General features: G+C 41.6%; 3 protein-coding genes across 3 annotated transcripts in view; 2 read left to right on the forward strand and 1 right to left on the reverse strand.

Moving 5' to 3' along the window:
- BCO1 (beta-carotene oxygenase 1) overlaps positions 1 to 15659 on the reverse strand; it is a 64293-nt gene extending 48634 nt beyond the window's left edge. The window contains exon 1 of the mRNA XM_067004758.1: positions 14556 to 15659. The gene's annotated coding sequence lies outside the window, so the exon portion shown is untranslated. The remainder of the gene's footprint in view (positions 1 to 14555) is intronic.
- The window catches only part of LOC106033165 (polycystin-1-like protein 2), a 38747-nt gene extending 22979 nt beyond the window's left edge, over positions 1 to 15768 (forward strand). The window contains 20 exon segments of the mRNA XM_067004766.1: positions 151 to 381; positions 580 to 681; positions 866 to 1044; positions 1547 to 1693; positions 2183 to 2510; positions 2512 to 2760; positions 3359 to 3575; positions 4591 to 4819; positions 5595 to 5826; positions 6267 to 6363; positions 6997 to 7137; positions 7819 to 8004; positions 8880 to 9207; positions 10198 to 10331; positions 11131 to 11258; positions 11585 to 11745; positions 12350 to 12560; positions 13326 to 13427; positions 14572 to 14703; positions 15541 to 15768. Of these exon segments, the coding sequence (XP_066860867.1) occupies positions 151 to 381; positions 580 to 681; positions 866 to 1044; positions 1547 to 1693; positions 2183 to 2510; positions 2512 to 2760; positions 3359 to 3575; positions 4591 to 4819; positions 5595 to 5826; positions 6267 to 6363; positions 6997 to 7137; positions 7819 to 8004; positions 8880 to 9207; positions 10198 to 10331; positions 11131 to 11258; positions 11585 to 11745; positions 12350 to 12560; positions 13326 to 13427; positions 14572 to 14703; positions 15541 to 15768 (3762 nt within the window).
- Positions 15769 to 16134: 366 nt separating this feature from the next.
- GCSH (glycine cleavage system protein H) lies at positions 16135 to 23676 on the forward strand. The gene is made up of 5 exons (XM_048075078.2): positions 16135 to 16321; positions 19892 to 19971; positions 21217 to 21280; positions 22848 to 22979; positions 23547 to 23676. Exons 1-5 carry the CDS (start codon positions 16150 to 16152, stop codon positions 23642 to 23644), a joined length of 546 nt encoding a protein of 181 aa, XP_047931035.1. The 5' UTR covers positions 16135 to 16149; the 3' UTR covers positions 23645 to 23676.
- The last annotated feature ends 15 nt before the right edge of the window (positions 23677 to 23691 follow it).

A 23691-nucleotide genomic window follows, 5' to 3' on the forward strand; every position in this document is an offset into this window, starting at 1 on the left:
ATATTCCTGATTGGAATGGGAACAATTCATTCCTGTATTGCAGTTCTCCATACTAATGTACCCATCCCAGCACTGTCTTTTTATTTGCTTGGTAAGTTTTCTTATACTTTGAAGCCAAATGTTTTATCCAGAAATTTTTCTGGTTTTCAGGTAGGACCAAAAACAAGTCCTAGGAACACGCAGTGCCTCTGCAACCATCTGACCTTCTTTGGGAGCTCCTTCTTTGTCATACCCAATGCCATTGATGTTAGCAAAACTGCACAACTATTTGGTACATTTGTGGACAACCCTGTGGTGGTGACCACTGTAGGATGTATCTTTCTGATATATGTGCTTGTAGTTGTTTGGGCTCGAAGGAAAGACATCCAGGATGATGCCAAAGTAAGTCTTCAGCTACTAACGACTGAAAGTATTTAGGCCGATTCCCTCTTTGCCCAGCCTATTTTAACAAAAGTCTTCAACCAACCCTACTCCCTTCCCTTTGCATAGCTCACAAGATGACCAGTTCCTATCCCCAGCTTTAATGCATCCATACTTACCAAACTGCTAACACACCGCTGGTATTGTGTCACTCTGCAGGTGAAAATCACAGTACTGGAAGACAATGACCCCTTTGCTCAGTATCGTTATCTTGTGACAGTTTTCACAGGACACCGCCGTGGGGCAGCCACAACCTCCCAGGTACCAATGGCACTGTGCAGGGAGAGCTCATGCACTCACTTAGAGAACTGGAGACATAAAGGAGCACCCAAATGCAATTTCTAAGCCAGAAAGTCCTTAGAAAGCAGGGGGAGTATTTCAGAGGAATAATCATATACAGGATTCTGAGATGTGCAAGTCTTCATTTTGCCATCTTACTCTCCAGGTGACTCTCACCCTCTATGGACTCGAAGGAGAGAGTGAGCCACACCATCTAACTGATCCTGATACGCCAGTCTTTGAACGTGGGGGAGTGGATGTTTTCCTGCTCTGTACCCTTTTCCCTCTTGGGGAATTGCAGAGTATTCGACTGTGGCATGATAATTCAGGGGACAATCCATCCTGGTAAGCGTATGCAGGGAAATAATAAAGATTCAAAAATATTTTTACAATGACAATAGTTTTCCTTTCCTAGCACTTACAAATTACCCATTCTACAGTTCTAGAAAGGAAGTTTCTCTTTTTTTTTTTTTTTCAGAATGAACAGATCAATTCATAATCTAAACTGCAGGTCCATGAGTGCTTCCCATATTCTGCATCAGTATATACCCCTACTACAACCCAATTCTGTGCTAGAGCAAGACTTTCATCAAACACTGTAGAAGCTATTAAACAAAATCGAGGCACTATGATCAGATGGGAGCTGTAACATGCTCTGGATTAGGTCACCAACCTGAGTACTCAGAGGAACATTTTTCTGGGGCACTATGCTGTGTGCTCTGTGCCTTACAGCTTACACACAGCCTAAAAAGTCAAAGGCCAGAGGTTGTCCTCCATGGTCCTGTTGAGTCCTGAATTTCAGAGCACTCAGTTACACGTGAATGTGACCTGCATGTTCTCCCTACAGGTATGTGAATCGAGTAGTGGTCCAGGACCTTGCATGGGACCAGAAATGGTACTTCCTCTGTAACTCCTGGCTAGCCATTGATATCGGAGAATGCGTCCTAGATAAAGTGTTCCCAGTAGCTACAGAACAGGACATGAAGCAGTTCAGGTAACGTCTGCTTTATGGCCTTTTTGCTCTTAATAGCAATCAGTCTAGAAAAGCAAGTATGCAAAGATAATTCCCTAGACAAAAATGAAAACAGGGAGGTCTTTCAAAAGGCTCCCAAAGGGCTCTGAACAAGGAGAAAAGGAAGGATGGTTAACACAGTCTGACTGTTACTCTAGCAGTTATACCACACTGGAAATGTTGGCGTTAAAGAAGGATAGCTGGACAGACATACGGAAACCCAACCATCTTAAGTGTAATTTGCCTAGAAATGTATATAGGTACTTCATGACTAGCTTCACCACCATGGTGTGGCCAGGAGGAAAGGCCATAAAGCAGCCACGTAAATCAAGCCATGGTATTTGATAATTTCTCATAGTTAGTATTTCTTCTGACAGTGCCAACAGGCGTGAACAGGTCAGGACCCTGAACTACAGCTTTATTCTTCCCTCTCCTTTCTAAGCACTCTTGATTTCCCCTTCCTCTTCCCAGCAATCTGTTTTTCATGAAGACCTCCAAGGGTTTCCAGGATGGGCACATCTGGTACTCAGTTTTCAGCCGCTCCCCGCGAAGCTCCTTCACACGAGCCCAGCGCGTGTCGTGCTGCTTCTCGCTGCTGCTCTGCACCATGCTGACCAGCATCATGTTCTGGGGGGTGCCAAAGGATCCAGCCGAGCAGAAAATGGATCTGGGTAACAACCATTGTCATTGCTTGGGCAGGAAAATACAGAGACGGCAAAATCTAGAAGCAGGACAGTTGAACAAACAGGCTTTTTCACAAGATACAGACCTGATGGTTCCTGAGGTTATTTTTTACTCTTTCTCTCTGTTTGATCTTGACAGGGAAGATTGAGTTCACATGGCAGGAGGTGATGATTGGCTTTGAGAGCTCCCTCCTCATGTTCCCCATCAACCTGCTCATTGTGCAGATCTTCAGGAACGTACGATCCCGGCCAGCCACGCAGGGCAGAGAGAAGAAGCCGGGAAAGAATGGCCGGGTGTCTCCGAGCCTACCTCCCACCCCACAGGTCACCCAGGCCGTCTCGCTGACTCCAGAGGCTGTGACGAAGGTAAGTCCCTGGGGCTGCTCCCCAGTGAGTCCTGCACTGCCCTCTGCTGCCATGCACTACTCGACATCTCCAGCTGAACAGCAGAAATCTTCCGTCAAATGACTTTTAAATTGTCTGAAGCGACAAGCCAAACAAGCTTTGGTGCAAAGCACTCGATTACGCATCTACACAGCCATGGATGAGCACAGGAGGCATCCACCTTCAGAGTGTATTCCACGTGTAGGGAATCCTCATCTTCAGCAAGATCTGCCTCTGTACATCCCAGACTCTAGCACAATTAAGATGTGTGTTCAAAATCACTGTGTTCAGGGGTTAACAGCAAACATCAAGCAAGGCAGTGAAGATAAAGCATATCATGCACCCAGTCTTCCTCCACTTAGATCCTCAGGCGGGTAAGCTGCATTTCTGAGTCCTGAAAACCGTCTTGCTGAGCTTGTTGAAATCTGCCTGCCACTTCCAGCCCTGTAGGATGTGTTGTCCTTATCCATTCTGTGGATTTTAGCAATTGATGCAGCTCCCAGCCAGTGGTGCCTTCTGAAAACATCAGCTTAAGTCACTGCAGCCCGAGTCACTGCTGTGTTGCTGCTGTCTTTTGTAGGACATTAGAAGAATTGCCAACTCACTCTTTAAAGCCCTGAAGACTCCATCACTCACCTCAGTATCAGATCTCGGAAAATCAACTAACATCAACACGCTTTTGGCATTGGTTGAGGACATCATCTGCCACCAGAACAGAGCTGGGCAAGAGTTTTACGATGAGAGCAAAAAGAAGGATGACCCTATAATTGTGACACTAGGTGCTACGGATATACCAGGTAAACAACACAGGGTGACACACCTACTGAAACCTTTTAGTGAAATTGATGGTGACACTGGATGTGAGGACCCAAGCTTTTATATTCTGACTCAAAGGCAATTACAGAATCACAGCATAGCTGAGGCTGGAAGGGACCTCTACAGGTCGTCTAGTCCACCACGCTGCTCAGAGCAGGGCTGGCTGGAGCAGGTTGCCCAAGACCATGTCCAGCTGGATGTCAAGTATCTCCAAGGGTGGAAACTCCACAACTCCTCTGAGCAACCTGTCCCAGTGTTCAACCACCTGTGCAATAAAAAAGCTTTTCTTAGGTTCAGATGGAATCTCCTGTGTTTTAATTTGTGCCCATTGTCTCGTCCTTTCACTGTGCACCATTTACCACCCAGCTGAGTGAAGACACTGAAATCTCTTTCTTTTGCTGTAAATGAAATGTTAGCTATCAGCCTGGTTTCAGAGTTGGATCAGTATCTAGTAGCATCAAGACTCACAAATATGAGTTGTTTCGCAGTCATTTTGTCCTGCCTGTTTTTTCTATTATTGGCCTTGTGCTGTTGCTCCTTTCAGTCTGACTCTTAACTTAGGCATTGATTTATTTTCAGTTAAACAGTAATATAAATTATATGTGAACAATATAATAAATAATATATGAACAGTGAACAATCCCACTGATTTCATGAAGACATACATTTGGCTTTCCCAATGAGTATTTGAAGCTACAAAATGCAAAGGTAAATTACGAACAAATTAACACTTGATCTTATCCGACTTTGCTACTGAGGTTTTAGGACTTCTGTCTTACGAAGTTACCTACTGGCAACTGTTCCAGTCCATTCCAGCAGAAGAGTGCTAAGGCTCTAGTAATAAAGCTGCATTACATGTCCTTTTAAATGTCGCTTTGTCACATTCATAATCTTGGGCCCTAATTTTTAAACCCTTTGTACTGAACAGTATTTTAATCTAGGGATAGCCATGCTGATTTTCTCTCTCTTTTTTTTTTTTTAATTCTTTATTTGTAGAAAAAGCAAGAAGCCCAACTCCAGAGAAGGGAATGTGCGAACGACTGAAATACAATGATTACAACCGTTGCTTGTACATGCAACTCCAGCATGTAGAGCTGGAGTTGGAATTACTGGGGCCCCACAAATTTCAGATGCCTCAGAGTTATACACAAGCTGTTCGTCAGGTTCAGCACATGAAGAACCTCCTGGAGAACCAGATTTGCCCATCAGCGTCCGTCAGTGAGAGGTAACTCTTCCTGTTTTCAGTATAAGTAAATTCAGGTCATGAATTCAAAACTGTCCAGGATGACGGAGACGAAAATAAGTTTTGCGTAATATGCGCTAGATAAGTGTTATAACAGCTGTAGAAACATGTCATACTATTATACTACTGTAGGAGCAACAAAGAAATCTCAATGCATTGAACTGCACATAAAAGAAATAATGACAGATCATTACTCTCTGTCAATTTTGCCTCCAAAACTGAATGTTACAGCACAGTGCCACATGATTGTACAGCACTGAATGTAATCACTGAGCTCCAAAGTCTCATCAGTCTCTAAAAATGCATGAAGAAAAATGAATAAGTGGACAAAAATATTTCAGGAAAATCTGATAATTACGTTGGAAGTATTGAAAAGAATACCACTAATTATCTTTCTGACCTTTCTGGTGATCTCACAAGAGATGTATCCAGCAGCTAAAAAGCACTCGTGTGTTTATTTTTTTCATCAACATTTCTACTGGAGGTTCAATAATGCATAAACTGAGGAGCAAATAAGCCCATCATATTTGTTTTGATTTCAGCTGGTGGCAGCACATTTTCTTGTATTTTTGCTTGCTGTATTTTTTGCTATCCATGTATCTATATAACTGCATTAGTTAAAAAAAAAAAAAAAAAGAGTATTTTGGTAGAGATTTTAAATCATAAGATGTTGCCAAACCCCACTGAACCTAAAGACTGTGATTTTGGCTTCTATTCCAGTGCTGAATGATTTTTTCTCTTCTGCTTGACTCTAAAGGTGGTCTCTTACTCCAAGCTTCTCCGGTGGTGGAAAGAAAAGTTCCTCTTCCAAAGGGCTGCCCTGGTGGTTTGTGTTCATTGCCTGGTTCCTTGTGGCAGCCACTAGTGGCGTATCTGGGTTCTTCACCATGCTCTATGGGCTGCATTATGGGAAGGAGAACTCCATCAAGTGGCTGATCTCCATGGCTATCTCCTTCTTTGAAAGTCTTTTCATCACACAGCCTTTAAAGGTGAGATCCTGAGAAATGCAGCCACCGGCCAACATGAACTCATTCTGCCATCATTCCAGGAAAAGAGGAAAATGTGTTTTAAAGAACCACAGGATCTAACATGTAAAAATTAAAGTTTTTCCCTTTAAAACTAGAGCTAACACATAGACCACAGATTTCTGTTGTCATTTGTTGGCACTAACTCCATCAGTTTCATCTCCCGTCTTTTGTCAGAATTTAATAGGTGATAAGGTTTCTGACCAAAGAAGATGTACCACACGGCAAAAACAGTTTAGTTAGGCAGTCTCTAGGGCTTGTGCACTATTCTCATGTTTATGAGCATCAGCTGTAAGACTTCCACAAAGCCAAAGCACAGTTATTCTCCTGCAGTACCTGGATCCAAATTCTGAGCTTTTTTATATGAAATGGGCATGTAGTGAATCTGTAGCTGATTCTTGCAGGTGCTGGGATTTGCTGCCTTTTTTGCTCTGGTTCTGAAGAAGGTGGAACATGAGGATGAAGAAAACATGGCCATTGATGGGCCTTTGTCTGCATCAGGTACCTGTCTGTAAAGTAAAAAATTATTTCAAAAAGCGAAGTGCTCTCCAAGACTTTTGAATGCTTTCTGCATCAATACGTGACTCACAGTGAGGACTTTGCAGGTTATTTTTATATACCTGAATCTCAGCTGACAAGGTTAGCAGAAAGCACTAGAATGCAAAGGTGCTGTGCCGACGTGCCCAGCCATTAGCGTTCCTAAGATCAAGCTAGAAGTGGGGACAAAGCTTAGTAACTGATCTTGTGTCAGTCCCAGAAAACACAAAGACTGCTACATGATAGACAGATAAATTTTGCAGAACACCTGATGAAAGAGTCCACAAGGTCAAAACATAAAAGTCCTATGATATGAAAGTCCTCAGTTTACATCGTTTTCCACATCCACCATGTGTCCCTATTACCAAAGAGTGGCTTCTGCAATCACAATCCTGCCCAAAAAAAGCCGACAGCAGCAGACAGGAGTCCTAGGGCACAGCAAAGAATACTGTTCAACAGCTTCTTCCCTCACCTGGTCAAGCTCTGAGCACATCACCCTTTAAACAGAAATATTTCCTTTTAATGTCCAAAGAAGTGAAAAGCAGGATACAGATAAATCTGTTGACTGATTCCAGGTTTTACTGCTCTCACCCACAGGTGATTCAAATCCTCTCTTGGGAGCCCGACGAGACAGCAGAAGCAATATTTATCGGCCACCTCCTGTAGCTGATGTTGAGAAAATGAAAATCAGCCGCATGAAGGAGCAGAAAGCATTTGCCCTCATCAGAGAAATCCTGGGTATTTCCCATATGAAGCTTACCTCATTTTATTCAGTAGCACTTTTACATCAGTGACAATATTGTTCTCTGGGGTGAAGACATTTTGTTGTGTCTTTAGCCTTTCAGCAGCCACTACAGTGTACAGACCAGCTGCTCAGGGGCAGCTGGAGATGAAAGCGTGGCTAAGGCTGGATTTTATGCTAAAGACACACATTACAGATACAAGAGGCTAAACAAAAGTTAGGAAGGGTGGAAGTAGGTCAACAGTTACATGCAGCTGGAATCAAAAGAGCAAATGGGGGCCATCTTTGCCGGCCACTTTTCTAAGAGGTGTATCTACAGATAGCATTATGTTTTATTGCCTCTGAAAACAATGGCAAATAATACCTCAATGCCACTTGGAATGAAGTTAAAACTACTCATTCCCTTAACAGCTGTCATCACTATGTATGTTCGGCCAGCCTTCCCACTTATTTTCTTGACCACTACTCAGATTCCTGCTTGTATTCCAAATGTGATGTGCTTAAACCACAGCACTTTGACTTAGCTTGTGTAAATTCATTAGCACTGGTCAGTCAGATTCTCGCAAAGCATCGCCTTAACCTAATAAGTGATGGCAGCACTAATCAGTCCTGCTGTCTATTTTGAACAGCAGTGTTCATTCTGAGCTCACCTGCTGTCTCTTGGTTTTTTTTTCCAGCCTATGTGGGGTTTTTATGGATGCTATTGCTGGTTGCCTATGGGCAGAGAGATCCCAACTCCTACTACCTAAACAAGCACATCGAGAGCAGCTTTACAGATGGATTCCATGATGTCTACAGTTACCTGGATTTTTTCACGTGGGCAAAAACCACCTTACTCAAAAATCTTTATGGATCATATACAGGTGCAGAGACTGCTTTGATACCACCTTGTTTCACTTCAGTTTGACAGATGCTGAAACATTATTTTTATACATATCCCCAGCTTGTACACGCATATTTGACTGGAGGAGGAGACTATGAGTGCATAAAACTAGGATTCATAATCTGAATACTAGTGGATAACAAAAGCCCCACAGCCTGACCCCAAGTTCCATGTGGCCTGACATTTTCATTATCTTTAATATAACCCACAAGTTTTGCACTGCAATTTTCCATTTTTCATGTTTTACATCGCTCATTTCATACTCAGACATATGCCTCACAGTTTTGCGCAAGCTTCTTCCCATAATTGAAAAACCACAACAGAACGACAGATAGATGGCACTATAAAGCTTTTCCTCGGGAGAGCTGTGCCTGCATCATGGCTCAGGTCAATGGGAGGGATAATTTCGCGCTATCACCGTGTTTCTATCTAGCCTTATCTAGCAACAGATGAGAGCCGTGTTCCAGCTCCCATTTCAGAGTAACTGTGAAAATACATCGGCAGAGCTGTTGCCTGGGCAGGACAGGCAATAGCCAACTGTGGCCAAGGAGCAGTGCACACAGCTCCTTTGCTGCATGCCTCCAGGCAGGCTGCTGTTCTGCAGGCCTCTCTTTCCTTTTCTATAAAATATAGACAGATAATAATACTAAACACCATTATCCGTGGATGTTATCTAAGAATTGACTTAAAATCAACACAAGGACTTAATTTTCAGGACTGTTTCGCTTACAGAGTTCTTTAAAAAGGAATCTGTAGCAAAATATTAATGTATCAGTGACTCATAAATGAAATGAAGCAATATTATCAGTGGTTCTGTCATATTGCCAGCGCTGCTCTTTTCCCTCTCCCGATCAGGATTCATCACAGACGGCAACTCCAAGCTGGTGGGTAGTGCTCGAATTCGCCAAGTAAGAGTGAAAGGAGACACCTGCCCTGTTTCTCCCAGACTGCAGCGTGTGGTTCGGGAATGCCACGCTCCGTACTCCCTACAAACAGAAGACACATCGGACTACGGGGAGCACTGGAACACTTCGGTCTTCGCTAACTCCTCTGACGTGAGCTCAGCATGGCAGTACCAGAGTCAGTCCGAGCTGAGAGGGCAGCCCGTCTGGGGCAAACTTGCCGTCTACAGGGGAGGGGGATACGTGATTCACCTGGGAACTGATCCTAACAATGCCTCCAGGTACCACTTGGTAAATTATTAGCGAATCCTCTGTTTAGGATTCATCTCAGATTCCATCCTGAAGTTCGCTAGCATGGATTAAGCTGAATATTGTAGGTTTGACTGTGCTGCCTCCAGTGTAATTTATACTTTTATCATATTTCTCCATGTTAGGTAACAACCAGGATCACAAATTATAATCTGCTTTTCCTAATTTACACGCATAGATCCCAGATTTACATAGCTGCAGAAATACATAATGTTGAAAAACTAGAAAAACAATCCTATCAGTGTAGTGCTAATCCATCATTGCATCTAGGCTGGCCTTTAACTTCTTAAATACTGCATTTTCTAAGGGTGTGTCACAGATGGTGAGAAAATAATTTAGCCTAAATCTTTTTATGTTAATGTTCTGTTATCTCATTATAAGCCTCCACTTGTTTTCCTATCACAGTAAGATCTGTGAAGCTTCTTCATCTCTCTGGTGTTTACACTCTCCTGATCCTTACAGACAACTGAGTTTTTACCTAGAGGGAGGAGAATTAGTGCAATGTGTGTGAATATGAATAGCAACAGGGAATACTTTTAAAAGTGAAATAATAGGAAATGAGGCCTTGAAATCCGGGCCTCGGCAGAATTTGGCAGACAAGAGACATGAGATAAATAAGCAGGAAGTTGTATCCCGCAGGGGTGGCGTTCCAAACCTCTTATCTCTTACAAGTTATCAGAGATAGCTGTGTTTGCACAGGAACTCCTGTGAGGTAAGAGACCTGATGCATCTTAGGTTTAGCACTGGCCAGAGTCTGGTACCTGATTCTCCAGAGGAGCCAAAAAGAAATTTACCACCTAGAGTAAACATCCCCTATCTCCATACCTAATGGGACAGATTTCCTCCCAAACCTCTTAGCTCTGGTTTGCTCTTTCTCATGAAAATGTCACACTTCTGTTCTCCATGTGATACTACCTCTCTCCTGTGTGAGTTAGATCACTGTCTATATTTTTTTTTGGCAGAATTCTCCAGTACCTTTTCAACAACGTCTGGCTGGACACCTTCACAAGAGCAGTGTTTGTTGAATTTACGGTCTACAATGCCAATGTGAACCTGTTCTGCATTATAAGCCTGATGTTTGAAACCAATGCTTTAGGTGAGAACCTTTTAAGTCACCTAGTTCTGAAGACAGCAAGCAATATATCTACAGAGTGCATATTTACGTACTGACAGTGTTTACCCAGTTCTTGATTCAGTAAACAGGTTTTAATAGATCTCCTCATAGCAAAATCAATGCAAAGAATTACAAACCATTTAGGAATAAATGTAGGTGTAGTACATGCTGAGCACCACAGTAATACAGACCATAATGGCATACATCATGTTTGCTCATGCTTGTTCATCTGCTGATGAAGAAAACACAGTGCTGACACTTAGTCTAGAATTACACAACAGGAACAAGAAAAAATATGTTTCCAAATCATTTAAGTTGATCAATACACTATCAAGACAAAAAGTGCAAATAACAAAATCTGTCTTTTCTGTTGTAGAAGACATAAAATATGGCCATGTAATCATATAATACTTAATCTGGATATAACAGTGAAACTAGATTCTGGTTTGAGTATCATACAAAAATATTTGATCTGAGCAGTAGCCTCCCTCAGGTTTCTCCCAGTACTGGAAAATGTCCAAGTCAAACCACAAAACTGAGTTCATTTTCTTTTTAGAGTAAGATTCAGCTTTATATCTCCAGGCCCTCCTGTTACATCTTTGCATTTGTAGTCTAATCCAAACCACATATAGTCAAGTCTAAATCTCAGTTTGATGGCTGGATTCAGACTCACATTGACATGAATGTGAGTACGGGGGTCTTATTAGTGAACTTAATTGTTTGAATGAAAACAGAAAGCTGTAATTACTATAGCACTGAGGTGAGCATTGTTATTTTTTAGGGGCCTTCTTCACAAGTGCAGAGCTGCAAAGTGTCCGTCTCTACCCATACACCAACAGCCTCCACATCTTTGTTGTTGCAGCAGAAGTAATTTATTTCCTCTTTATTGTGTACTACATGGTAGTACAGGTGAGATGCAACGGAAAATTCTCTTGACAGCATCACCTGGCTTTGATTTCATTTGCAAAGACTTTAGGACTATACTTGATTTCAGTAGTGCTGCTGTTGGCTTGCACCAAAGGATGATTGAATCGGATACTCTATTAAATAATAGGAAGGTGACATTTTATTTGGCTGGAATGCTTCTTTTGAGAAGACAGTGTGAAATTAGTGCAAGATGTAGTTTCACTGATGTGCACTAGCCTGCTTTATTGTGGAGGGCATAGCCCTAACCTTTAGAGGTGTATTGTATGATATGGAGTCAGACTCAAACTGTCGAATTCCTGTTTCCATAGGGAAAACTAATGAAGACTCTGAAATGGAGATATTTCCACAGCAAGTGGAATCTCCTGGAGATTGCCATTATATTGATTAGCTGGAGTGCCCTGACAGTGTTCGTGAAGCGCACGATCCTTGGGACTCGAGACATCAGCTACTACCAGGAACACAAAGAGGAGTAAGTACTAATGCTAGCAACTACTACGCTAGCTCCTAGCTCCCTAGCTGCAGCGCCCTCTTCTGAATCAAAAGCCCTTCTGCTACAGGACATCCAGCCAGCTAGTGCAAATCTGCCTCGTTATCTTCTGTAAAGAAACATTGGGCAGAGGACAATAATGGCTTATTTTATACAGAATGGAAAATAATAATATTTGCTAAAAACTGGCCTAGCTTAGCACTAGTAAGCCCATCCCCTTCAATATTCACATGCATGAAAGAACCTGTCATCCTTTCTGAGTCAGAATTTGATAGCAAGGTTGTACCAGCTACCTTTAACCTATTACTTCCTAAAAATGAGCCGTTTGTGGGTTACAGCCTGGAGCCTTTATCAGTTTTAGCTAATACTCTTAAAAATATATATATAAAAAAAATTGTAAAAATTCTGTCCTATGCAACTGAGCTTTTTGTGTGCACGCAGCAGGAAGCTCAGACAGGAACTCAAGCAAAAACTCAGCTTAACTCTCCACTGAAAATTAGTTCAGAGTGAGTGGCTTTTCCAGATTTTATGTATTCAAAGGCTCCTATGTGCGTGGTCTAACACATTTTTTCTTTGTTTATAACAGCTGCGTAAGCTTTAATGAAACAGCAAGAGCTGATGCAGTTCTTGGCTACCTGATTGCTTTCCTAGTGCTCCTCTCCACAGTGAAACTGTGGCATCTGCTGCGGCTCAACCCTAAACTAAACATGATCACTTCGACTCTAAGGAGGGCTTGGGGGGACATCTCTGGATTCATCACTGTTATCGCAATCATGTTCCTCGCCTATTCCATCGCTGTGAGTGTGACTGTGGGTTCTGTTGTCTGCAGTCTGCATCTAGGTATTGCCAGGTTAAATCAATTATTTCTGAATGGTGACAGTGACGTGGCTTTGAAACGTAAAACTGAATAAAGCTGCATATCTAAATCTTCGGTTAGAAGCCTGGAGCCTAATTCTTTGTATAAGTGAAAGAAGTGACAATATCCACCTGCCTGTTTCTTTGCAAAATGAATTTTAGTACAAAAATGGAACACTGGGACAAAAAAAAAAAAAAAGATTCTCTGTGTGCAACAGGAGTAACAGAGCAAAGTACAGGAAAAATCATTTTCTGGATAAAGCTCAAATTGGGGAGGGTACACAGAGTACCCTTTGCTGTTTGTCTGCTTTTTAGGTGGGAAATAATTATTTTTCTGAATATTTTCCTCTATTTGAGGAATAATAATTACTATGCAAACAAAATGTTCTTTTAATTCTAATGAGATCAGAGAATTATTGGACTGCAACTATGTATGTACATTTACTGTTTTATTTGAAATGTTTTGTGTAAAATTTCTGGCAGAGGGCTATGGGAAATTTGGCATACCTCAATTGCCAAACCACTGAAAAGCTTAAGTGAAAATCATCTGGACCCAAGGAAAAACGTAACGTGAAAGGCAGTCCTGTGACAAACAGGACCTGAGGCAGCTTCATCCTGCCCGATTTCTCACCATCGTAGCATTCATTAGCTGATCTTGCAGCATGTACTCTGATTATGATGTAAGATGTGCCTTGTTTCCTCTGCAGACAAACCTGATATTTGGCTGGAAGCTCTACTCTTACAAAACTCTCTTTGATTCAGCAGAGACCATGGTCAGTCTTCAGCTGGGAATCTTCAACTACGAGGAGGTACCCCCTCTGATTTTGAGAAGTTTATCGCTGTGCAATTAGCATCTCAGCTATCAAATGTGCTTTGAACCAGCAAACAGAAGGACTTTCAGTTAGTGCTAGACATGTATCTAATTTTGCAAGAGCCACAGCCTCCTAAAGCAGCCACATTTACTCATTAAATTAAGAAAAAGAGTGAAATATATCTTACATCCCATTCTGAACGTCAGTAGATTCATAATGAACATTTCATTGAGCAAGCTGCTTACATTTTAACTAGGTATGTTACTTATTGACTACAGGAAAACTTTTGAGATAATTTTCTTAGAAAGCTACAGAAAGAAATGTCAGCAATGCCCTTGCATTTGTTCTGAACACGTACCCATCATCTTCTCAAGAAAGGCAATGCCTACCATAAGCGAACTTTGTTACATTTATTTTTATTATTCTTGACTTTTTCATTAAGTTCTTTCAAATCTTACAGTATCCTCTGAATGACTCTGTGGGTTAAGCTCAGACATCTGACTGTGAGGTCCATAGTGGATGTTTTTAGACCATGAATCCAACAGGGTATGGGTAGCTTTGAAGATCAGTAACTGGGCATAACATTTTCAGCTCTACATCCCACTCAAGTTGTTAATCACAAAAAACATATTCCTATGTTATAGCTTACACCAAAATGAGGTTTTTAAATTTCTATACAACCCTTATTTGATATGTGTCCACGACAGTCTGACTGGGCTTCTGTGTAAAGACACTGCTAAATAAAAACACACAGAGAAACACACATATTTTACCTACGCTTTGCTAGCTAGGTCATGATGGAGCTTCAGCTGTTAGTTATTTGGATAAACAATCTCCACACTTATCAAGTTTCAAATCCCATGGAACTTTCATACCGTTACATTCAAATGCAAACTTAAAAAAAAAAAAAATGACTTCCCATATTCACATATCATGTATATAAAATATTCCATTATCTTTGTACTATATTGTATCAAATTCAAGTGACTAAAGGAGAAAATGTATTTTTATATATATAATGTATATATAACATAATTTATTAGCCAGAAGGATTTTCGGAGACCAACTGCTGTGTTAACTGCCTATATGTATTCTCTTTTTAAAAACCAAAATGTGATGTCTTACCTTATTAATACTACAGATCTTGGACTACAATCCAATTTTAGGCTCCTTCTTAATTGGATCCTGCATCATTTTCATGACGTTTGTGGTGCTGAATCTCTTCATTTCAGTGATTCTGGTTGCTTTCAGTGAGGAGCAGAAGCACTACCAGGTGTGTTCATCTAAGCTCTTCTGCTGTTCTTTAACATTTATCGTGTAGTGCTTACTCACAATTTAGGTATTCCACCACCTGATGATACCCATGTAAACTCAGTCCTACTTTTAAGAAGTCAACATTTACTCATAAAGCACACTTCAGATTTTCCAGAATTACACCATCCATTCCTGTTCAGGCGAGTCTCTGTTCCGATTTAGTATAAGATCTGTAGCCTTCTGTTCACATACTAAACCCAGTAAGAAGGTTTTAGACTTCTGCCCCAGCTCCACTGAAATCAGTACCAAAACTCTACCGACTTGATGAGTACTTTACAGAGCCTTTTGACAATGCCACTGAGTGCCTGATCTTTTCAAGCTGTTGGTAGCATGGTGTGAAATTCAGGCGAGCACTACAGTACTGTCCAAAATTCCTCTGTATTTTATATAAATTCAGTGGAGAAGAAAAAAATGTTGTTAACAGAAAACAAGATATATTTGGTCTTTCTCATTTACTTCGTCTAGAAATAGTGGGTGGCCAGATGTGTATACCAGTAGCTGCATGGTAGCCGGCTAGTGAAATCCAGGCTCCAGAAAGCAGAATCTCCATCGTCTTTGACAGAGCCAAAGTTTCTTCTGTAATGTAGAAACCCTCAGGCTACCTGGGACTTTTGTCTTTGATAAATATGTTTGCATGATGTTTTGCTTCAGCAGTTATTTGTGCTCTGTTTAAAGTGAAAATTGAGTTATTTGGCATCAAGTAGTGTTCCTCTTAAAGTTTTCTCTAGCTTCAGCAGAGGCTGTATTTGATTCTAGTCTGTCCAGCCTAGTAACTTATTTCTTGTCATTATTTCAGGCTTCAGAAGAGGAGGAGATTGTGGATCTAATGGTAATGAAACTTTTCAGTTTCTTCGGGATTAAATGCAAGAAGGAAGAAAAGCCTGCCAGTAACGATCAACTGAAGTAATCTGTCAACAATTCACAGATAACCATAATGAACAGCTTCTTTGTTTGTGGGCAAGCTGTTTTACTTTTTAACTATCAGCTGCAGCGGCTAGACTTAGGTCATCGTGCTTCTGACTGAAACACCATAGCCTCCAACACAAACTGTTGTTGATTGCTGTTGTAACAAAGGGTTAGATTAAGAAGTTGTATGAAACGTAAGATAAAGTATCCTACGCGTACTTACAGTAGGCCTGACACCTGTATTTAATAAACACCGAGTGTTTGTTGCACTGCTGGCTCAAACCACTTGCTTTTTGTCAAGCACGCAGCCCTGGCAGATGGCGGCCAGGTCACCCCCTGCCTCCCCAGAGAAGGAGCAGCCACCGGGGCTTTACTGCACGTCCCTGGGGCTTCCCTGCCTTCATCCCTCCAGCCACACGCGGCTGAGAGCCCGAGGCAGCCCCGTTCTCCACGCCGGACCAACTCCGTGCCTTGACCACGGCCGCCGCGCCGTGAAGAAATGGCGGCCCCGCCCGCCGCCGTGAGGCACCGCCCCGGCGCAGGGCGCCCGGCAAAGATGGCGTGGCTGGCAGTGCGGCGGCTCGGGCCGGCCCTGGCGCCCCGCTGCCCTCGCCTCACGCTGCGGCCGCCCGCGGCGCGGAGCCTGGCCACCAGCTCGCTGGCGCTGTCCGGTGAGTTGCGGGTAGGGGGCTGGTGGTAGAGGTCGCTGGGCTGGGTGAGCGGCTCCGGGGGTTTTAGGGCGGCCCGGTGCCTGTCGTCCCTTCCCCCGGGGCTCGGGAGCGGGGGCGCCGCCGGCGTGGGGCAGCCCTCGGGTCCCGGTGCGGGCGGGATGTGCGGAGGGCTGTTCGCTCGCTGCACCTGCTTGCAGCGAGGGATGAGGGCTGGGGTGACATGTCTGCCCCGGGCACGGCGTGGGGTTTGAATGGCAGCCTGCTTCTGGGGCTGCTGGTGTGCCAGGGGGCCGCTGCGGCCCCGCAAGATGGCTGGAGCCCACGGGGTGCAGCCGCTGCTGTGCCATGGTTCTGTCAGCGCAGGTTTCTGGTGCTGCTCCAGTTCCTTGCTCCACAAAGAGTTGGGGGGCAGCCGCTGCCCTGCCTTGGTTCTCGCAGCACAGGTTTCTGGTGCTGCTCCAGTTCCTCGCCCCACAAGGAGCTGGTTCGCTGCCCTTAGCTGGCAGGGAGCTGGGCGAGCTCCTCGCCACGCTGCTTCAGTGGCCTCGTCCCCTCCTGGCCCCAGCTGGAGGCTTTGCAGAGCGGGCAGCGGGCCTGGCGAAGGCACGGGTCGCTCCTTGATGCGTTACGCTGGAGCAGCTTGTCCGAGCATCCAAACAGCGCCAGCAGCAAAAGGAAAAAGGGGCAAAGAAAGCATGGGTAGGGAGGGCAGGCCGGCAGCAGCCCTGCGGTTAGACCAGTGCAGGCCGTCAGGAAACTTGAGCCAAATTTCAGGGCCCGGGGCCTGTGCATGCTGAAGAAGGTCGGATTGGCCTCACTGGTGCCTGGGCAGTGCGGCTATGGGAGCGTTACGGTGGGCTTCTGCCCTGCTGCCTGGTGCCCTTTTGCCCGTGGATTTACCTCGTTGCCCCGGGCGGTATCTGCTGCTGTCGAAACTGCCTCTGAATGGAAGTTAGCCACAGCAGTCTGAACACAGACCGTGGTACTCTAGGCAACGGAAATGAAGAACAAGTAGGAGAACAGGAGAATATGCTGTGGAAGCAATGGCTGCCACTAAGAATGGGCCGTAATTTCTCTTCTATATAGCCTTATAACCTAGCTGTTTAACTACTGTCTGCTCTAAGTGAAATAAATAGCATTTATTAGTCATTATTTGCAAACTAGATGGGACAAGAGCTAAGCTTTTTTCACTATTCCAGCTGTTTAATATACCCATTGCCTTCTGTAGATATAACCTGAAGAAATAACATAAATTATGCTTTTGTTTTAGGCAGAGAGGAAAAATTTTGTATGCCTGTTTGTGGAGGTGTGAGTTTTCCTTCACTCTTCAGGTATATATTTATGAAATATTTAATAGAGGCAGGATAAACTAAATGAAGGTCTGAACTTAGAATATGCTAGTTAAGCTGAAACTAAAGTCATGTTGAAATGAATGAAGCTAGAGTAAATTTAGCTCCTCTTCTGAAAAAGAATACTCACAGAAGAGATTTGGTGTGCTTTTGACATCTCATGTCCGTTATTTTGATTTATTTGATGTGCTGATGGCATAAGCTCAAAGTTCAGTTTTTGAGATTACTTATTAACTCTTTCTGATTTGACCTGGACTTTACTTACAGTGGGTTTTGCTACATGATTAGAATTTTTAATTTTTCACTTTTTTTTTTTTTAAATGTCCTATGAGAAGCGTATGTGCTCTTCCAGCTGTTGAGAACACTTTACTGCTTTGTTTCAAATTGATCATGGGTGTCTTTTTTTTTTTTTTTTTTTTTAAATCTTGCCTTGTACACTAATCTTATACAATATTTTTGTCCTACATAAACAGATACTGGCTGGTTCCTTCATGACACACATAACATTCATGTTCAGCTTGGGCTTGATGTTCTGGGTTGTTCTCTGTTCTCATGGTTCATTGCTCATTTCCAATGAAATTCCTATTACCCATGGGTTTAATGTATTGACCTAAATTGATTTGAAAGACATTTAGTTTCTCTTGTTCATTAGAACATGTCCTGAGAGATTTATGCAGATACCAATAATGCTAGCTGAAATTGTAGCTTTTTTTTTTAAAAGTGGTATTGCATGGAAAAACCCTTATCTTTGCTTATCTTTTTACTCAGAGTTTTTTATGCTGTACTTACAAAAAAGCACGTTGTGCTACCAACATAAATATGAACGCATATCAAACTTGAGCCATCTTAAAAGACAAACCATTTTTTCACTACAACTGAAACAGCTTGAAACATTACTGACTTAGTTTAAGGATTTTAGCAGATCTAAAGAAAACTGCTTTCCTTCATGCACAGGCTTAGAAAAGAAACGAGGCTTTGTAGAAGCTGAATTTCTTTAGGGGTTACAAGGAGGTCAGCCTAGAAGAAAGGCCCAAGAAGAGAATTTTGGACTCAGAGGGAAGGTCCAGCTGCACCGCTCAGGCACTAATCTCACAGGAAGCTCTGTTTAAGAAGTTATCTTCTTCAACTTCTGGAACATCCCCTGTGCGATTGGACAGGTGCTATAAGTGAACGTTAAAGAGAAAGGAAAGAAAAAATATCTGGGGAAAATCTAGACATGAGGAAAAGGATGAAGCAGGATGAAAGCACTCTCAGAATAAGAAGAAATATTAGGAAGAAAAATATCTGTTTCAATTACTACTTTTGAAGATTTTCCATATGTCTTTATATAAAGAACTGGCTCTAGCAAAAGTTAATATGAGCAGCCCTGAATCTAACAGATCTAAAATATATCCAGAATTATAGGATTGCTGTGAAGAGATCTAACAGGGTCTTAAATGTGCATATTTAAAATTATTTAGAAAAACTACTGTGTTGTTCTAATAGTATTAACAGCAAATTCTTTTAAGTAACAGTTATCTGTTTGAATGGTCTTACTAATTTGACCTATACTAATTGTGCTTAATTTAATGTTGGCACTGATCTGTGTAAAATAGGAGAAATAGACTGTATAGGAAATGTCGGGGGATGGAACGGAATCAGCCACTTAAACTTTGCAAGGTTAAAATGTAAAGGTTAAACTTAAAGGTTGCAACTTCATTTCAGCTGGTGGCTCTACTTAAGTGCATTGAATGAGGTGCTGTAATGCTGACACTGTTTCAAACTAACACGTCTTTCACACTGGCCTTCTCAGGAATAATAAAGGTGTTGGCAGAAATAAGCACTAAATATGCTTGAAAAGACCCTAAGCTATCATAGAAAAGCGTAAGTGTGAGCAAAGTACACGTATATGCTTTGGATTTATATTTTACATTTGAACTAAACTATTCCTTTTATTCCTGTAGTTCATCATTCTCTAGATGATTGCAAAGGAACTAGTAATACTTTCAGGCATAATCCTCCCCAGTGAGCTTTACTGTGTCACTATGCATGTCATGAGCAGAATAAAATGCTTCCGTAAATTTTAGTTGCTGCTTTGAATATTTTCTGGGAGGTGGTGTGTTGGGAGGGGAACAAAACGTTGGGGGGGAAATAAAACAAAAGGATTAATACCTTTAGTGTATTGTATTTAAGCAAGCAGCATGCCACTTATTTCTGAAATATCAAGTTTGTTTCATTTTAGCCCGCAAATTCACAGACAAGCATGAATGGATATCAGTTGAAAATGGCATTGGAACAGTAGGAATCAGCAATTTTGCACAGGTATCGATAACCCCCCTTTCTTTTCCTACCCAAGTGTGTAATATTTACTTACACATACCTGCTCTTGCCCTTGCTCTTTGGATAGTTACTGTTTTTTTTTATTGGTGTAATTGCATATGCTGTATCCACAGAACGAGATTTTTGGACTCGGAGTTATCACATTATTTGAAAAGTGAATGCTGTTTCAGCATTCTGATAAATTCTTAATCACTTTAGATCAAGCTTATAGAGAGCTGAATGTGATGAGAAAGTTACTGGTTCAGCTGAATTTAAAAGCTCTTTTATTACTTCAGGTCTTACAGGCCTTAGGAGTAAGTGACTCTGTTAAGAGGCTACCATGCACTTTTTAGGTCAAATTCCACTTGAACGTGAATGTGGTGCAGTTCTTTTGGCTAAAGAACAATTGTGAATAGAAGTATAACACGGCATATATTTCTCATTTTATAATAGTGGGGGGGATCCCTTTGGATTTTTTTTGTTTTGTTTTGCTTTGGTGCATGTACTTGATTTGGAGTAGTCACAGGGAAATTCAGGACAGAGATTTACTATATGTGAAACTTCAAAAAATCTAGCGTGAGAAGCTATCAATGAAGTGCAATTAGTGTTTTTTAGGATAAACAGCATTTCCGGTCATGTTTTGTGCAAATAACGCCACTGCTCTATAAGGTCCCTAGGCTTTTGTGAGACAGGGTACATTGCTCACTGCAGAGGTACAAGCCTGTTCCGGTTGAGCTGATTCTTATGGTGATAAGGCTCCTTATTCACTTGGTAAGGACAAACTGTATGCTTCCAGCTGTCTAGTTGTCCCTGTTCCTGGGGAGAAATCACTGCTTTTGCTTTCAAATTACACTAAAAGAAAATTCTTTGTGCCTTCTGCCAAAAGCCTAATTCCCTAAAATCACTGGCAACTTTGTCCTTTAAAACCGTTGTTGCGCTAGCTGGCGTTGAGAAGATAAGCAGATGTTCTCTCTCGTTCTGCATGATGAAATCTGTATATAAGCCTTGTAACTCAGCCTGAGGGTTGTTAACACCGTAATAGATAATTAATTAGGCATTTGGGTCACCTAACATTTTTTCAGGTGAAATGTTTGAAAAGACAGAGTGATAAATACACAATACTTAAATGATATCTGTGTTTAGAGAGGGAGATGACCTGTCTACATTGGTTCTCGAGTTATTGTATCAGATCTCTCCTACCTATACTTTCCTTAGTGTGTGCCTTGATGCATTTGTTTTTCTTTTAAGGAGGCACTAGGAGACGTTGTTTACTGTAGTCTTCCTGAAATTGGGACAAAATTGAGTAAACATGGTAAGTTTCAGCTCTAGTTTCTAATGATACTCATTCTACTCATCCTACTCTCCCTTTCTTAAGTCAAATTTTATCAAGTAATCTTTACGTTCATTAATACCGTTACACATCTTCTGGATGCAAAATAAATTCAGATATTTGTATGACTAGACACAACAGTTTTCAAATACTCATTGGCATACCACCCATGATAGCAGAAAGTATTTATTTTTAAAACTGTGAAGACCTTTACTTAAAAATCAACTATTTTAGATATATTTTTGTAATAATTCTGTCTATACTCTGCTTTTAAAACACAGGCTTTGATTTGGACTTGCTTGTGTGTAGGCTGGCTTATCTGTGATTTTGCAGTTACACGTTTCATGAGTTACTTGTTGTGAAACACTCAGATTTAATTGGTAGCAAGCTCTAATTTTTCTGTGCATATACACAATAATTTATGCGTATCGGTTGTGTCATTAGCAACTTACAAATTGTTACATTCTTAATCATTCAGTTTTTGCAGTTTTCAGTGTTAAAGAGTGTTTTCTTCCAGTGTTAAGAGTGAACATTAACAGGTAGAAAGGAAAAGCCTATCCCTGCAGTGCACAGAGCACTGCCTTGCTAGTGTATAAAAAGATTGCTGTGAGCTGCAGACACTGTTGAAGAAAAGTGTAAATTTACCGAGGTAAAGTAGCAGGCCTTTCTTTTGCCATCCTTCTTGTGTAACAGGTCTGTGTCAAGCTGTTCAGGCCAAATCTGTTACATCACATTGAATAGTGAATGTTTGACAGAAGTTCTTTCTGTTTAGGGTTTTAATTAACAAACTTGTAGTTTTGATTTATCTGAAGGAATTTCATTTCCATTTACTTCTCTTTTCTGCCCGTTCTGGCGTTACTCTAACTCCGAGTTTTCCCAGAACATGCTGTTCTCTGAGTTCCTGTGCTGATGCCTATCTGCTTTTCGGACAGCTCCATGTTCCTCCGGCCTCAGCCTTGTTTGTTTATGGTTTAGAGCTACTCTGGCTAAGGTTGCTCCAGGCACTGTTTTCATATGAAACAGGAAAAAAAGGAAGAGCAGCTGGGTGCTTCCAGTGTGGCACTTCGGAATACTAATGAGTGTTTTCCAGTGAGTGCAAGTGTACCATTTGATGGGGTTTTTGAAGAACAAGGGAGGCTCCTGAAATTGTGGCTATTTTGTAACCAAACTATGCATAAAAAGGTCTAAATTGTAAATAGGTGGTTTATTTAGACGTCTTGCTGCAATAGTTGGATGTAGTTCCTTCTAACTCCGTGTCGTATCATGTTGTAGGGCTTTAGCCAAAGGATTAGCCAAATGTAAGAAATTTCCATTCCTTTTATAACAGCCAGCTAGCCAGTATTATGCAAGTCCCCCACAATAACTGAGGAGTATAAACGTCAAATTTAGTACTGCCGATCATTTCATAAAGTTGGTAACTTCAACCTCTTTGATAGTTTTCCTTGCTCAACATAAAGGCCTTTTACTGATAGGCCATCACTAGAATGACTGAAACTAAATTGCTTTGTGTATTCCCCTTAAAAGCATCAAGTCGTGTTCTGTGTTTCAGATGAGTTTGGAGCTCTGGAAAGTGTGAAAGCTGCTAGTGAACTCTACTCACCTCTCACAGGAGAAGTGACTGACATTAATGCTGCCCTTGCCGATAATCCAGGGCTCGTCAATAAATCTTGTTATCAAGATGGTAAGATGTCATGGTTTTTATCTTTCAATACCACCTGGATCCTGGCAGTCTTGCTTGCTAACACAAATAGGTCTGTGATTCCTAGTTCTGCCAGTTTAATGGTATGGAGGCTGAAAATGGAATATATTGAATGTAGTTCAAGCACAATAAAATTTATAGCATAAAAAATACTACTGTGGTCTTGTCTTGTTGATAATTTATTTTCAAGTTGTTCTTTTCAGGCATAGACTGGTTTCATTTAAATCTCTTTCCCTTGATTGCATTTCTCTTTTTTTGATCCTGTAACAAGTCGTGATCCTGGGCGGTCAGGGTCTTTTACTCTTCCTGTACAGCCTCTCTTTAACACCAGTGTCAGAGACAGCACCAAATTAGATAACCCATTTGACTTAAAAGGCCACTTCAGGCTGTTTGTTTTTAAAAGTATTGAAACACTGTTTTGCTGCACAGGAAGTCCTGTTGATTCTGTTACAGAGCTTGTAGGAGTATCTTTCTAAGGAAGTAACGTGAATGAATCTTTGGTTATAGGATATTAGCAACTGTTTTTTCTTTTAAATCTCCTAACTACAGGTTGGCTTATCAAGATGACTGTGGAAAACCCTGCTGAACTTGATGAACTGATGAATGAAGATGCCTATGAGAAATACATAAAATCCATCGAGGACTGAGCTGGAATAATCAAATAAACCCATATAAAATATTTCAACGTAGTTTG

The sequence above is a fragment of the Anser cygnoides genome, chromosome 12 (genome assembly GCF_040182565.1).
Source record: "Anser cygnoides isolate HZ-2024a breed goose chromosome 12, Taihu_goose_T2T_genome, whole genome shotgun sequence".
NCBI classification, from domain to species: domain Eukaryota; kingdom Metazoa; phylum Chordata; class Aves; order Anseriformes; family Anatidae; genus Anser; species Anser cygnoides.

What these genes read in the sequence shown, in the direction of transcription:
- GCSH (XM_048075078.2), top strand. Translation starts at nt 16,150, where the DNA reads ATGGCGGCCCCGCCCGCCGCCGTGAGGCACCGCCCCGGCGCAGGGCGC. An exon ending in CAGCTCGCTGGCGCTGTCCG is followed by an intron (nt 16,322 to 19,891) that starts GTGAGTTGCGGG and finishes GTTTCATTTTAG; the next exon opens with CCCGCAAATTCACAGACAAG. An exon ending in GAATCAGCAATTTTGCACAG is followed by an intron (nt 19,972 to 21,216) that starts GTATCGATAACC and finishes TTTTCTTTTAAG; the next exon opens with GAGGCACTAGGAGACGTTGT.